Source organism: Penicillium maclennaniae, assembly GCF_028827695.1.
Source record: "Penicillium maclennaniae strain IBT 15551 chromosome Unknown utg000004l:1.0-3007600.0:1.0-3009580.0, whole genome shotgun sequence".
Lineage (NCBI taxonomy): Eukaryota > Fungi > Ascomycota > Eurotiomycetes > Eurotiales > Aspergillaceae > Penicillium > Penicillium maclennaniae.
This window is the reverse complement of record NW_026623216.1, coordinates 1,556,752-1,571,505: the sequence shown is the minus strand read 5'-3', so window position 1 is coordinate 1,571,505 and position 14,754 is coordinate 1,556,752. Positions and strand designations below refer to the sequence as shown.

Here is a 14,754-nt window from a genome sequence, read left to right as displayed (position 1 = left end):
TGAGTACATATCATGGCCCGCATCCTAACGCAGCGCGTACCAATGCCATGAGTCTGGCTTCCTTGCACAACTCCACTTAGCGAGCCGTTGTCATCGTTTCTCCCCCACGCGCCTTGAACCATTCGCTTACGCCCTGCATCCTGTTCCCTCATATTTTCATGCTCAAGGCAACGCTACCGTTGAACGCGCTCGTTTTCTTGAATCCTTCCCTATGTCACTGGACGGTTACGCTATTTTGTTGATTTCCTTGTTCCTCCTCCCCTGTTGCTATCTGTCGAATAACCTGTGAGCAGCATATCTGATGTCTTCTCCTTGTGGTCAAGACGTGATGCCCTGGATAACTCATGTAACTTAGGTTGTTTTGCCAGCTGCATTGTGATGCGTAGCGTGCTTTCTTTCGGAGGAACGCTGCCACTTAGATAGCGATCAATTGTGATAAGACCTTTCACACATGGACTTCAAGGCCACGTCGAGCCAGAGGTATTAGTCGAGTCACGCTATATGTGAGAGGGGCTGAATTGCTTTACAAATTCAAGATCCATAAAAGCTTTGTAGCAATATTATAGACAAGAGGCACATAGAGATAGAGTATGGTAAATTATATCAGATGTCATAGGAGTATCATAAAATCATGTATCGGCCGCTTGAAAATGTCAAAAACAGGCACCAAATTGCCGATGATGTTTGCGCCGAGACACCCTGCTGTCAATCACAAGTCTAAATAAGAGAAATAAGAAAGCTCCCACAGAGCTGGCCCCCCGAGGAATGCTTTGAGCTCAGATGGAAGGCCCAGCATCATCCCAGATGCCGAATACTGGGAGATCTTCGGCCATATACAGCAGTCCGTTCTCGGGAAACATCACATCAGAAAGCGGAGAAGGACCGCCGGAGAGCGGTGGCTGCCCGGAAGGAACAGTACCGCCAGGGGAGCAGCCGACTGGAATACCAGAGGTGGTCAACGCCGAGATAGCAGCATCATAGGACATGGCCCCTCCATCTAACCCGCCACAGAGTGCATCCCAGACATCATTGCCTGGTGGTTGAGGCCCGGAGGAAGGCTGTGATCGTGCGGCAAGAAAAGATGACGAAGTCATCCCGCCGAGTTTACCGGGCGATGTAGGAGATGGGACTGCTGGGGAATGGTGATGCACTTGGCTCTGCGGACTGGACTGGACAATGTCTTGAACTGAGCTTGAGGGGAGAGATCCGGGCTCACTGCCACCGCCAACCTGGCCGAATAGTTGATCCACCTGCATGCTTCGGCGTTCCATCCATTGACGGTTACGGCGGTGGATGTATTCGGTCACAGCGCCACGAAGATACTTGACGATTTGGAAGAATCGGCAGGCGTGAGGGTCGTGCGGAACGAATAGTCCAAGGAACCGCTCGGCTTTGTTCATGCCCTCTTCGAGAGGGAGCAGATAATCATAATCGGCAAAGAAGGCAGCGCCGAGAACGACGGCAGAATTGAAGACTGAGTTGAGCAAAAAGGGTAGACGTCGTGGGAGAGATTCGAAGCGGCTGAGGTCATCCACTTTGTCGAGGCCTCGGAGGGCAGAGTAGACACATGCATCGGCGAAAAGAGAAATACGGGAGCTGCCGTTCCTTTGATCAGATGAGACATTTAGGTCAGCTTTGCTCTTGACATATTGTGCCACACTGTAAACGAGGAATGGCCGTGTGAGGAGAATGATGGACCAATAATAAGATCCAAAAACATGGGCCGCGGCGAGACTGTCTCCCATGGTCATATTATCAAGTGGTCCAGTTTGTAATTTGAGTACTGATGGTAGAGTGCGCACCCAAGCGCGGTGTTGGTTTGAGATGGCTTCAGCAACATTGATCGAGATGACTTGCTTCATATAGACGTCGGTGAGAATGCGTTCGAAAATCCTGCATAAGGAGATGACCGCGGCCGAAAGCTGTTGATCGGGAGTGAAATTTCTCTGCTCGTCACCAGTTGCGGCTAGATCTTCGCGCAAATCATGGTCGTAGTCTGACGTTGCTGGTGGACGGCCTAGAGAGGCACTGAGGAACAGGTCCATCATGCGGAGACTCTTCCATACTCGCTCTCTTGCACGCCGTTCTCGACCGCAGAAGAGTGCATTTGCGTCCTTCCGATGGATACCGACAGCGTAGGCAGCGCGGAGAGCAATTCCCAGGTTCATAAAAGCGCCATTTCGCCTGCATGCGCCGAGCATGTACATCGATACCAAGATGTAAGACTGGATAGTGTGAATACTCGGCGTCTCTTGGAATGCGGCAAATGCCAATTGACGTCCACTGCTAAAGTACTGCTCAGCCTGGATTTGGTTGATGTCGGAGACTTGGGCACCAATGGCAAGAACGAGGTAGAAGATGGAGCTGACGGTGTCTTCGTCTCCAGTAGGATTGCCGACCCAGCTGGCCAATCTTGGGTGAAATTCTTCTAGATCAAACAGGTCCAGCAAAGGGTTAGTCGCAAGAACATATTGTTGTGCCAGTCGCTGTGCCTCTTCATTGCTGGGCGGTGGGACGAGAGATCCGGGCTGAGTGGTCGGGTTACTTTGGAATGCCTCGAGCATAGAGTGTCTCGAATTGTCTTCAGTGAATTCGCAACGACCGATAGCGGAAGACACTACACGACGAACACTTTGCAAGAATGAGAGACTCGCAGAATCCCCAATATACATGAACTTGCCCTGCCCATCTCGGAGAAGTCGCGCCACTTTCGGCACCGGCGCCGCACCCTCCTTTTCATCTCTGGCCTGTTGTTCCAGATCTGTTCCACGGTCCTCAAGGGAGTTTAACAGGCGATCCATCGCCGTTTCCCGCTGCGGAGAAGGCATTATCCGCTCACTAAGCAGCATCGTCGAGTCTTTAGGATCGGGCTTGAGCAAACGCGCGGGGCGGTCCGAGAAATGACATTCGGATTCCTTGTGTCTCTGGACACAGATTGTGCAGGGTTGTTCTCCGTTGCATTTTTGCTTCCGACGCTTACAACTATCACAAGCTCGGCGACATCGGAGCCGCGCCCCAGGCGCCGTACTTGCACGAGGCATCGTGCGCGTGCGCCGCTCTTCCGGTCAGTAGGACGCTTGGCGAACTCGGGCGCAAGAGGGGCATCGAAGCGCGGAGATCGTTCTCTCGAGGATCGACCTGCGTAAATGAGGAAGCTTGAGGGGGATCTATCGCATGGTGGCACAATGCTAAATCAGAAGAAACGGGGAATGCTTTGCTTTCCCCGGACTCTACGGACTGACTAAGCGCATTCGCCTCGCGATGGGTATTTCCTAACGTCTCTTCTCCATCTTTAGAACTGGGTTCGATCTGCCTTGATGAACGTATCTCCAACATTGCTGTTTTAAATTATTATTGCAAAAAGGTGCCTAGATCATGGTTTTCCCAGGGTGAACCATCCATACCGGGGCGCGCCTTCAAGCAGGCCCGCCAAGGAAAGTACATGAATGACTTTCTCCCACTTGCAACCAGCCCGACCTCTGATACAAACAAAACCCTAAGCCTATGGTCGGAAAGAGACAATCTTTCCCCAAGTATCGGCAGTTCCCCATATACCCGAGCGCAGACATTCCAGCTGCACGATCTGACTATGATCCACAAATAGGTTGACATCAATACCAAACTCTCGAACGTACCAATTGAAAACCTTAGGATCAGCAGCCTCAAACATCACTCCCTCGGAAGGAAGGTCTTTCATGATCTTCGACACGACATCGGTCCGCCAGGAGTTCACGTTCTCTGTGATACCTTCGGACTCGATCATCAGGCGCTCAACGCCAACATCGAGGAATTTACGACCTAGGTTAACTAATTTGGCTGGATCTGAAGTGCCGATGGCTTCCAGGCCAGATGCAGGAGTATCTCCACCTGCTCCAAACTGAATACCAAGTTCAGGCTTGGCTTTCATCTTGTATGAGTGGACTTTGTCGACGAGTCGAAGCCAGTCGTCTTCTGGGAACGACAAAAAGCCAGAGGATAATTCGACGACATCAAAGCTTGATAGTAAACGTCATCCAGAAGTTCTAGATTGTGATCTTCTGGAAATGGGACGGACATACCCCAGATCCTTGCACTTGGTGAGGTAGCGGTCAAACATGGCGTTGGGGTCAGGGTGGGTGAGGAGGTGCTCAGCCCATCCGCCCTTTACACAATAAGCACATGGTATTCGTAGTCACTGCTCTCTCATTCTTACCGTGGAGACATAAACGCTATACTCATGAGCAAGTTCTGTGATCTCACGCAGTGGTTTCTCCTCAAATAGAGAGAATGAGCCTAGATGCTGTATTAATTTCGCGATTCTGCTTGGGCCCGCAGGATGATATGGCTAACCGCCCGCAAACTTCAATCCGTCAACGTGGTTGCCCATCCTATTGACCAGGGTCAGTCACGGCTTGAACCAATGATCCATATGAAGGGATGATCTATACGTCTCAAGTACATCTGCTAGGTACCGCTTCCCCATGACCTAGGCCGGCATGAGCTGGATCAAGCACCCTGTGACAATTCCTTGATGGTTCATACCGAGTAATACGGCCCTCTTATTTCAGTGACTCCTTTGCCCCTCGGCTTTGCTGGCCTGGGGTTGGATCTTGCGAAGCCAAAGCCATTCTCCTTGTCTTGTAAAAGCGTAACGCCCTGTGCCGATCGGGCGGGGGTCGATGTGGACAAGCCTCTGAGCTGTAAGGAAGCGGCAGCTTTGGCTAGGTTCAGAGAGCCAAAACTTGCTATCTGTTTGGGCACGGTCGCTGCGAGAGGTGCCCGACCGAACATTGTGGCCAATATGATAGACAATGGAGTCGGCTAAGTGGATGATGTTCAAAATCGTTTGCTGGTTTCTCAAGATATGCTTATCTATGAATGACCATTGGAGTAGCGAAGAAATGAGGCGTTGTGAACCCCCTTTTAACACGTATCTCCTACTGAGTTGTCGGCTTTGACGTCAAATACACTTCAGTCTGAGGTAACTAAATTCTCAGTTACCCTCTGAATTTGCCCCCCCCCCCGGGGCTTGCGCCAGATGACATCAGATAATTGATTATCACCGCGGTATAAATTATAAGTAATTAAAGAGAGAAGACCGATGGACCTGGGAATGTTCCTGGAATGTAAGGATGTTGGTCTCACGCACGAAAAATATGAGTTCCAGTAGGGGAGCAGTGACGATGCATAATCAAGGAAAAACGCGGCCCACAGCTACGAGATGCATAGAGAGACCCACAAGCATAAAATTAGTCAATGATCGACCGAGGCACACAAGATGTATCGGAAGTGCACCGAAGGAAATTCCCTATTTCGGAATCAGAAAAGACCTTGACAGGAATTCCGGTTGTTGCACGTCTCCGATCCGAGCCATCGGCCTCTTAGAAGCCCGGTCCGCTGAGTAACGTCCGCGTTGGCTTGGGATAGGGTAACCAATCCGGAAATTCGCAATCGATCCCGGTCGGTGAATCCTGGTTTTGTCCAACTCATACCCTCATAAAGTCTTGGCGCTGGTCTTGGCTCCACTCTTGGCTAGAAACGCGCTGACACTCCACCGATCTGGAGTCAAGGCTGAACTGGGCTGACTGGTGTGGATCTGGAATTGAATGATCCGACAAGCGTAGAATATGACCGGCCTGGTCCGAGTCCTTGTCCAGCTCAAGATGGCGAAAGGTGCTTGGGCTGTGTGTTTTCCGCCGCATACGACTACGAAGTACGAGAACAAATGGGGGCACGCGACTCCATGCCACGGGGAGAATTCGGGCGCCAATGGTGCAAGTCCCTGGATATGGGCACCTTGACTAGCTCAAACCTGTCGGAACCTCGTTGATTCAGATCCAATTCGGCATCCGGTGGCTCCGAACATCCGTCCCTGCCCTGTTTGTATGCCAGATAGTCACAACTGGAAATTACCCTGGTTTTTGGGTCCCGACTGACAATGATGTTGGACCTTATTTTCATTCTTCCGGTATGGTCTTATATGTGTGGCGGCCACCCCTCAGCCCTCTTTTCCTGCCATATGACTGCTAGCCCATCTTGATCATGGGGGTTGGTGCCATCTTAGAACCATTGGTCGTGATTGTCCTTCTCTTTGGAGGAACATGGATCAATCGCGTGACTACATCTGCCGTTGCTCACAGTCATAGCCGTCGACGGTCATTTAATGACCCACGAGCCGACTCCCCAGATCATCTAGAGTCTGGTTACACGAGCCCGACCCCGAAAGATGGGCTGTTGAGCCCGAGGTGTCGTTCACCACCGGCTGAGATCTCCGACGATGGCTGGCTCAAGCGACAGGTCGGATTCTTTGGACTATCATTTGCCGTGTCAACTCCAGACACCGTTGTTTTCCAGGATCGTTTGCTCAGCCGCCTGCTTCGAAAATTGCCTTTCTTGGTGGAATGCTGGTACTGGGCTCTCGTGTATTGGGTACGTTCGTTGATTCTTTTCCATCATCTGATACCTCGTCATATTTATCCTCAAGGACATCCACTCACGCTCCATGCAGACATATCAGCTCGGACGTGCCTTTACCGCCGTGACCCTTCAGGAAGGTACCGTTGATGTCGCCCGGCGACATGCTCTACAGTTGATTCGTGCGGAGGAGGCACTAGGAATCTTTTGGGAGCTTCGGATCCAGCGCTGGTTTCTCCGGCATCCTTTGGCCATGACATGTATCAACTGGATATACTCATTCATCCATATTCCTGGCACCATCGCGTTCCTTGTTTGGCTGTATTACTATACCATCACCCGGAATCGTGTCGATGAACCACAGCCGGGGAAACCTCGTGGCTCAGTGAGCGGGTCACCGGCAGGACCACGGTTATATCAAGCTCGGAGAAGGTCTCTCGCCGTGTGCAATCTCCTCGCATTTGTCGTATTCACCGTCTGGCCATGTATGCCACCTCGACTACTCAGTGATCCGACTGTCGAAGGCCCCGAGGGAGAGCTGGCACGCAGCTATGGCTTCATTGACACTGTCCATGGAGTCAACGGAGCGGGAAGCGTGTGGACTGAGAACCGCTTTTGCAATCAGTATGGTAAGTGAATTTCATCCCCTGTGCATTGGGAAAACTCCCGGTCTGACTCTGACAGCCGCAATGCCTTCCTTGCATTTCGGATACTCACTCCTGATCGGCCTCACCATATTGACAATTCCTCTCCCGCCGCATCATCGTCGCCTCGTCCGGACTCGATTAGGTCCTATTGGGCTCCGGCTGCCCTCTTGGCGCCGTGCCCTTTGTCTCGTGCTGGGTTTCCTCTATCCATTCACGATCCTGGTAGCCATCGTGGCCACGGCAAATCATTTCATACTGGATGCCATTGTGGGCGCCTTGGTTTGCGGTCTAGGTTGGCGATTTAATGACGTGCTTCTGAACCTGCTACCTGTTGAGGACTGCTTCCTTTGGATTGTGCGGATTTACAAGCCGGAACCCTCATCATTCAGGATCATCAATACATCCGACGGGTGGGAGTCAGACGATGTGATCCCCAGTCAAGCTGTTTTAGCCTAAAGATACATCGCACCGGGATGGAAGAAGCGGGGACCCTGTTGCTAGGAGGTCGTCACGCCATGAAACAATGACGCTAATGGAATGTGGTTGGAGTCGATGGAAATTCATATGTATATTGACCGGGTGCTATCTTTACCTCACACTTGGTCCGTGTGTCGGGGCTCTCTGAAGCTTCTCTTGACAGACCTGTACAAACGTTCATACAGTCTGCGTTAGTCCAAATAGAATTAATATCTTCTTGGTATCAGATCCGTGGCCGGTATCATGTAATTTCAGACGGTGAAGCCGATGGGGTACAACGAATTGTGAAGGATGCTGATGTGAAGACTTCAATCTTTTGGGGGTATCTGGGCTGAGCGAGCATGCGAGTGTGGAATACTCGGTTACCTCAACCCCATGGAAATGGAGCGAGCTTGACTTGTAAAAGTAACCACCTTTCCATGGTCAACGGCCTTCTCTCGTCTATGCACTTGTCTGGAACCCGGATCTGCAAACCCTGGTGCAATTTGCCTGCCGGGTGTTTCCACGTCCAGTCAGTCTTCCCTTGGAGCTATAGAGGTAGAGCCTCACCTCCCCGAGCAAAGAGGGTCCAGAAGAGGGAACAAACACTCCTTACGACATTAAAGTATTGATCGAAAATGTCCTAGAAGCCTCGTTCTAGTGATTTGTTGCAACACGTTACCTTTTTTCCACAAAGCCCAACCCCCGTGAAGCTGATCTCGACGCCTACAAGGGAGCACCTAGATATATGCCCATTAGAACACTCAGGGATCTGGGACCTGTCCGTCATAGGTAGAAAGCTACGAAATCTTCTCTTGAGGTGAATCCCCTACGAAAGCAGGGACCTTCTCAACGGTGTAATTCATTTCATACGGTCAATTCATCGCTGATCATCGCAGTTTGAGCTGTCCTTTTGTATCTGCGACTCTCGTCGAGGTCTGGAAAACCAGACAGTTGAAGAGTTCTAGAACGTTTGGTTCGGCAGAAAGGTTGTGGCGTCATTGGGTTGCCGTTCTCAGACCCCAACGCGTCCTTCCCGCGAGCTGCGCGACTCTGCCTTCTCCACATCCTCCACCTCCCCTTCCTTTCATTTCCTCCCCCTCCCCTCGCTTTTACTAGATTCCGTACAACACCTCTAATACTTGCCATCATGGCTGATGACAACCCCGTCACTGTGCCTGCCGAGGCTGAGAAGCCCGAGCCCACCTCGGCCGACAAGCAGGAGGTCTCCGAGACTGTCGCTGCCTCTGACGAGATCACTACTGGTAAGGAAGACCCAATCTGCCTACTTCACTCACCCATAGAGCTTCCGCTTGGAGCCTTTGCCTCATATCAGGCCATGGTGCCTTTGTGCGACCAACGTGCGCTGACTGGCTCATCTGCAGAACCGGCAGACACCACCGATGACAAGAAAGAGCCCGAAGCTGATGGCGAGGAGCCCGCTGCATCCGGCGACGCGACGGAGCCCAAGGCCGACGATGACAGCACCGCGGCGCCTGCCGACGTTGAAGATGCGACCTCGGAGACGAACGGGACTCCTGCTTCAGCCAAGAAGTCTTCAAAGGACCATCGCCGCTCCAGCGGTGTCGGCGATAAGTCCAAGTCACTGAGCCGCAAGAAATCACAAGCTCGCCTGACCCAGCTGAACGCGAAGCCGGGTGAATACTATCTGGCGCGTTTGCGCAGCTATGCGCCTTGGCCCTCCATCATCTGCGATGAGGAAATCATGCCCAAAACACTGCTTGACAACCGCCCTGTGACCGCGATGCAAGCGGATGGAACTTATCGCGCCGATTACGCTGATGACGGCAAGAGGGCACACGAGCGAACTTTCCCCGTGATGTTCTTTGGGACTAACGAATTGTAAGCGGACTCTTCTGGATTCTCTATGGAGGCACTATGCCTATTCTCGCCCGAGTCTGACTAATTTTCTCTACAGTGCTTGGGTTCCAAACACTCAATTGACTCCTCTCGACCCTGCTGACTGCAAGGATGTCCCCCGAGAAGAACAAGGCCAAGGGGCTAATCGCCGCCTACAAGGTTGCCGCAGAGGGTCACGACCTGCAATATTTCAAGAATCTATTGGCAGACCACCAAGCTGCTTTGCAGCAGGAGATTGAGGAAGCCGAGGCCGAGGAGAACGCAAAGGCCACAGCCAAGGCCGAGAAGGCAAAGAAGAACAAGCGCAAGAGCAAGGGTGCTGAAACCGACGTCGACATGGAGGGTGCGGACGAGAAGAAGCCCAAGAGCTCGAAGAAACGAAAGAACGAGGCTGAAATTGAGGCTGAAAAGGTGTGTATCTTGAACTCGGGTTAATGTGACATGTGCACAGCGACTAACGCATCCATATCTATAGCCCGCGAAGACCCCCAAGACCTCTACCAAGCTGAAGTTGACTACTCCGAAAGCGCCCGCCGAGGAAAAGAAAACACCTGCCAGCAAAACCAAGAAGGCGCCAGCTAAGAAGGGCAAGGCTGCTGCCAAGGATGAAGAAGAAGAGATTGTTGAGGCCAAGGAGCCGGAGAAGCAGATCGACCCCGAGGAGTTGAAGAAGAAGAAGAGAGAAGGAGGGTAAGTGCTGCAGACTTTCTTTACCACTAATCGGAGGATGTATCAGGCTAAGTTTCAGCAGTTCTTTTCCTTCGTCACAAGCTTCAGAAAGGATTCATTTCCCGTGATGCGCCACCCAATGAAGACGAGATGGCTACCTATTTCGCCAAGCTGGAGAAACACACTGATTTGGAAGTCTCGATTATTCGCTCGACCAAGATCAACAAGGTTCTGAAGATGATTGTGAAGCTCAACACCATTCCTCGTGATGAGGAGTTCAACTTCCGTCAACGTGCCATGAACATCCTGTCGAGCTGGAAGCCCGTTCTGGACTCCGGTACCCCTGCGGGTGACAAGGATGCCAAGCCCACTACAAACGGAAGCTCCAAGGAAGACGAGGGCGCAGACACTCCCAAGCTTGAGACCAAAGAGGAGAAAGAGCCTGAGACCAAGGCTGCCAGCGAAGATACCCCCATGCCCGATGTTGACGCGGACAAGCCCGAAGAGACCGAGGCCGAGAAGGAGACCACCGAGCTTGAGAAACCCGAGGAGAAGGCCGAAGAGAAGATCCTGGAGGCTAGCGCCTAAATCTTGTCTAGCATCTGCTATTTCTATGTGACTGTTTCCTCTTTCATGAACAGGTTTGGATGCTCTACTTTGTCGCCTTTCTTTTCTGTCTCTGTCCCACCTGATCTGAGGTTTCTGTGATAACCACTCGTCTTTCACCTTGTATTCGCAATTGGGGCTGGATCTATCTAGCAAATTGTTTTGTTCGAATGAAAAATGCGCTAATTACTACTTTCCCCTCTTGTCTGTCTCCTGGTTCTGTATGTGGGGGTCGTTTAACGGCACATGGGAGAGCGTCTTGTTTTCTCGAGAGTGGAGGAAAATTGCGTTGCGTTGAATGTTCGAGTATGAAATTGACGAAATCGAAAATGTCACTGATCAAAACTAGGTTTTAGAAAAATGGAACCTGGAAAGACCCAGGGGCTGTAGAACGTGGCAGAAAGCTACCCCTTAGTGACCGGATAAAAGAGACTAGCACCATGGTATAGGGGGGTTGTTTGGTGCGCGAAGGAAAGATGCAGGATCTCTATTTTTCCAAGACTCATTTTGCAATGGTTGAAAGTCTAACAAATTACGGTATCAAGCCCGGCAAAACCGAGGCCTCGGGTGAGTATGCATACCAACCAGCAGCCAACCCCCCCCCCCTCCAACAACCCAATATCAAACAACCGGCGCCCCATAATGCAGAGAAATGATAGCATATAAATCAAGCCCGATCCAAAATCTATTCAGAACCAGGAACGAGGCTTTCGTCTACTGCGACAATTATCAAGGCGCAGATGTCATCAACCTTGCCCCCGCGATAATAGTCGCCTGGGTAGTAGCGCTGAGCTTCCTTAGCAAAGGGCCCATCACGACGGAAATCGACACTGGCGATTTTGGCTTCGCCGGCTATCGAGGCTGCGAGAAGGGATTGGAGTGTCAAGGTGGATTCTAAGCGTTTTGACAAGTCGTCGTGATCGTCTCTTATAGATTCAGAGGATGAGGGAGGGTGGAAAACCTCAGCAAGACCACCGGGCACAGTCAATGCAGCCAAATTATCGGACACATTTACCGCGACATCGGGAGCAGCAGTCCAAGCACCCGTAAGAATCATCCTGCTGGTTACCAATTTGAGGATGTCCTGATTATTGAGGTTATCGAAGACGCCATCCGTAGCAAGCATCAGCACATCACCGTGCTGCATTTGAACATTGGTGACGGACGCGTCGCGGGGAAAGTCCTCAAGATACGCTCCACCAAATGTAGAGGCCTGAGCACGCATTCGGGGAGGAATAATGCTGAGCTGGTATGGCGTGTTGAAGTCATGTGTCTGCGGGATCGAATAGTGGTGAACAGCCGCACGACGAAGCAAGACAGAGCCCGAATCGCCCAAATTAGCCAGCTCAACGTGTCCATCTGGCAATGCCACACCAACAGAGGCTGTGCTGCCTCCGGCCTTGACAGTCGGGTCCGCAACGATCTTGTCGTAGCCTGTCTGTAACAGCTGCTTAGGCCTCAGCTTCTTGGCGGACTTGTCCCAGGCTAACGCGGTCTCTGCCATGTAACCACATAAACCGTGCGAGAAGTCCGCCGGATCAACGCGGGACTCAGTCCATCCTCCGACGCCGTCTGCTACCGCGAAGGCGACTGCGTTCGACTCCGAGCCGATCTGACTCACAAAGAAAGCGTCCTCGCCACTATCCGGCCGTCCAAGGCGGCGAGCATTTGGGTTCTTGTCCCTCGTAACGCCAATCACGTTAGACGTGCTGGGGTCGAAGTTATATGCATTCTTGAGGGGGTGGAAGCGGCGACCTTTGCCTGAGGACGAGACGGCAACGCGATAGGAAATACGGGAGGCTGGTGAAGATCTCGAAAGGCGCGCAGGGGCTGCGTGGAAAGCCCTGGCGTGCAAGGCGTGGGAAGGCGCGACGGAGGGCCGGAGTCGGGGAAAGAAGGTGGCTTGTAGGCTGCAGGTGGTACTGCAGGCTCTACAGGAAAGACTTGGCGGGAGCATCGGGAGTATGGCGACTCTCCCTGAAGCTGCGCGCTTAGTAGAGCATCGGAGTCAAGAAGAGGAGTCGATATATAAGAGATTTATGAAATGATTAAAAATCAACGAAGCAGCGGCGGATAAGAATGAACCGGCTGTGATCTTATCGCGATTGACCGCCTGGCGTCATACTTAGTGGAGTGTAAGGCATGCATGTCTATATTTTAATTATGATTGGAACTAGGCAGAACATGGCTTATTTATCTAGAACACACGTATAGCTCTTGAATAGGCAGGGAAACGATCTATATAGTTGCGATGGCTTGTCATCAGCCATGCAGTAAAAAATATTCTGTTGGTATCTCATTTCTGCCGCCCGCGCAACCTCACCACCTCCATCTCAAAACCCGCGCTTCGACCTCGGTCAGGACTCTATTGGCACTGCGTGCCTTGCCTCTGTCACTACTTGAACGCTCGCAGAACAAGGAAGCATTTGCTTCTAAGCTCCCAAGATGATGCACCCTGCGCGACAGGCCTACGTCGAAGAGGCCGAGGACGCCGACATGGGGATCAGTCTCGCCGACCTCCCCACTGACCAGGACTACGAGCTGCCTGGTGGTGTAGGGGCCCCCAGTGAGCGCGTTTCTGCGCTACAGGCTCAATTCGACCGAAAACGACGCGCCGCGGCAACGGTAGTACCCACAGATGACACTCGAGTGCGCATGCGGTTACGAGAGCTTGGAGAACCCATTACACTATTCGGCGAAGGTCCGGCAGATCGACGAGACCGTCTGCGAGAGCTCTTGACAGACTTGGCGGAAAGAGCAGGGAGAGGGCGATGTGGAGATGGAGGAAGCGGAGGAAGAAGAGGGAAGAGAACAGCAAGAGGAGTTTTACACCGAGGGTACGGATGAGCTATTGGAAGCTCGGAAGGCCATTGCACGCTTTTCTTTGCCGCGGGCGAAAGCTCGTGTCGCGCGGCTTAAGGAGGAGTCAACAATCCCGCTCCGCACCCATGTCAAGCACCGCAAAGCCATCAAAGAGAAGCTCCAGCACTTCGATCTGTACGGTTCTCAGATTGCTGGTGACCGTCCCGTCAGTATCTGTCGTTTTTCTCCGGATGGAAAGACCATCGCTGCTGGAAACTGGTCTGGTGGTATCAAGCTTCTCTCTGTACCAAATCTGGAGGAAAAAGCCAACCTCAAGGCACACACGGATCGAATCGGTGGTTTGTCATGGCTTCCGGGAGCTACACTTCCCTCGTCTAATGTTTCACCATCGACTGTAAACCTGATGTCTGGAGGAGGTGAAGGAAACATCAACCTGTGGGCGCTCGATTCTGATAAGCCGCTCGCGACCCTATCCGGCCACTCAGGGCGTGTGTGCCGTACAGAATTCCACCCATCTGGACGGTATGCGGCATCTGCATCTTTCGATACCACTTGGCGGCTGTGGGATGTGGAAACAACGTCCGAACTCCAATTACAGGAGGGCCATTCACGAGAGGTCTACGCAGTGTCATTCAACAACGATGGTTCACTGCTTGCTAGTGGCGGATTGGACAGTATTGGACGTATTTGGGATCTTCGGACAGGACGTACTGTGATGATCCTCGAGGGTCACATCCGAGAGATCTACGGTATGGACTGGGGCGCGGATGGATACCGTGTGCTTTCAGGCTCTGGCGACGGATGGGTCAAATGCTGGGATCTGCGACAAGTCCGGAATATGGGCGGCATCGGTGCCCACAAGAGCGTCGTGTCTGATCTCCGTTGGTATAAGGGCGCCGAAGCGGATTCCTATTTGCCTTCCGCCGATAGCCAGATGGACATTGACGGTGCCACACCGACGCCTGCTGAAGCCTCTGGCTCACCGGTTCAGCCAAAAAAATCAGGCACATTCTTTGTGTCTAGTGGCTTTGACAAGAACGTGAATATCTTCAGTGCCGATGACTGGTCATTGGTCAAGACGTTGAGCGGGCACGCGGGCAACGTGCTGAGTACAGATGTGAGCAATGATGCGCAATGGATTGCAAGCTGTGGTCATGATCGGACTGTCAAGCTCTGGGGCATTGAATAATTGGCAGCTTGCCTATAATGCCATCAACTTTCTTCCGCAGGTCTATGGTTTGCATTGCCCTCTAGCGAGGAGCTAAAACATAATGTACTC

The 14,754-nt window shown here is 52.1% G+C and overlaps 6 protein-coding genes across 6 annotated transcripts; 3 read left to right on the top strand and 3 right to left on the bottom strand.

The window, feature by feature from the left end:
* Nucleotides 1–776: 776 nt before the first annotated feature.
* Nucleotides 777–2,849, bottom strand: N7477_004770 (putative C6 transcription factor; the record flags this gene model as incomplete). The annotated part of the gene is made up of 1 exon (XM_056966433.1): nucleotides 777–2,849. The coding sequence occupies one exon, from the start codon at nucleotides 2,847–2,849 to the stop codon at nucleotides 777–779; it is 2,073 nt and encodes a 690-aa protein (XP_056823214.1).
* A 653-nt stretch (nucleotides 2,850–3,502) lies between these two features.
* On the bottom strand, nucleotides 3,503–4,770 carry N7477_004769 (phosphosulfolactate synthase; the record flags this gene model as incomplete). The annotated part of the gene is made up of 6 exons (XM_056966432.1): nucleotides 3,503–3,995; nucleotides 4,059–4,141; nucleotides 4,193–4,272; nucleotides 4,330–4,367; nucleotides 4,428–4,465; nucleotides 4,522–4,770. 6 exons carry the CDS (start codon nucleotides 4,768–4,770, stop codon nucleotides 3,503–3,505), a joined length of 981 nt encoding a protein of 326 aa, XP_056823213.1.
* Nucleotides 4,771–6,021: 1,251 nt separating this feature from the next.
* Nucleotides 6,022–7,496, top strand: N7477_004768 (phosphatase PAP2 family protein; the record flags this gene model as incomplete). Its single annotated transcript, XM_056966431.1, has 3 exons — nucleotides 6,022–6,408; nucleotides 6,488–7,022; nucleotides 7,078–7,496. The coding sequence occupies 3 exons, from the start codon at nucleotides 6,022–6,024 to the stop codon at nucleotides 7,494–7,496; spliced, it is 1,341 nt and encodes a 446-aa protein (XP_056823212.1).
* Nucleotides 7,497–8,646: 1,150 nt separating this feature from the next.
* N7477_004767 (uncharacterized protein) lies at nucleotides 8,647–10,634 on the top strand (the record flags this gene model as incomplete). Its single annotated transcript, XM_056966430.1, has 5 exons — nucleotides 8,647–9,359; nucleotides 9,488–9,788; nucleotides 9,853–10,067; nucleotides 10,114–10,127; nucleotides 10,192–10,634. The coding sequence occupies 5 exons, from the start codon at nucleotides 8,647–8,649 to the stop codon at nucleotides 10,632–10,634; spliced, it is 1,686 nt and encodes a 561-aa protein (XP_056823211.1).
* Nucleotides 10,635–11,337: 703 nt separating this feature from the next.
* On the bottom strand, nucleotides 11,338–12,609 carry ppmA (type 2C protein phosphatase PTC7; the record flags this gene model as incomplete). Its single annotated transcript, XM_056966429.1, has 1 exon — nucleotides 11,338–12,609. One exon carries the CDS (start codon nucleotides 12,607–12,609, stop codon nucleotides 11,338–11,340), a length of 1,272 nt encoding a protein of 423 aa, XP_056823210.1.
* Nucleotides 12,610–13,097: 488 nt separating this feature from the next.
* Nucleotides 13,098–14,664, top strand: N7477_004765 (putative pre-mRNA splicing factor; the record flags this gene model as incomplete). Its single annotated transcript, XM_056966428.1, has 2 exons — nucleotides 13,098–13,374; nucleotides 13,409–14,664. 2 exons carry the CDS (start codon nucleotides 13,098–13,100, stop codon nucleotides 14,662–14,664), a joined length of 1,533 nt encoding a protein of 510 aa, XP_056823209.1.
* Between the last annotated feature and the right edge of the window lie 90 nt (nucleotides 14,665–14,754).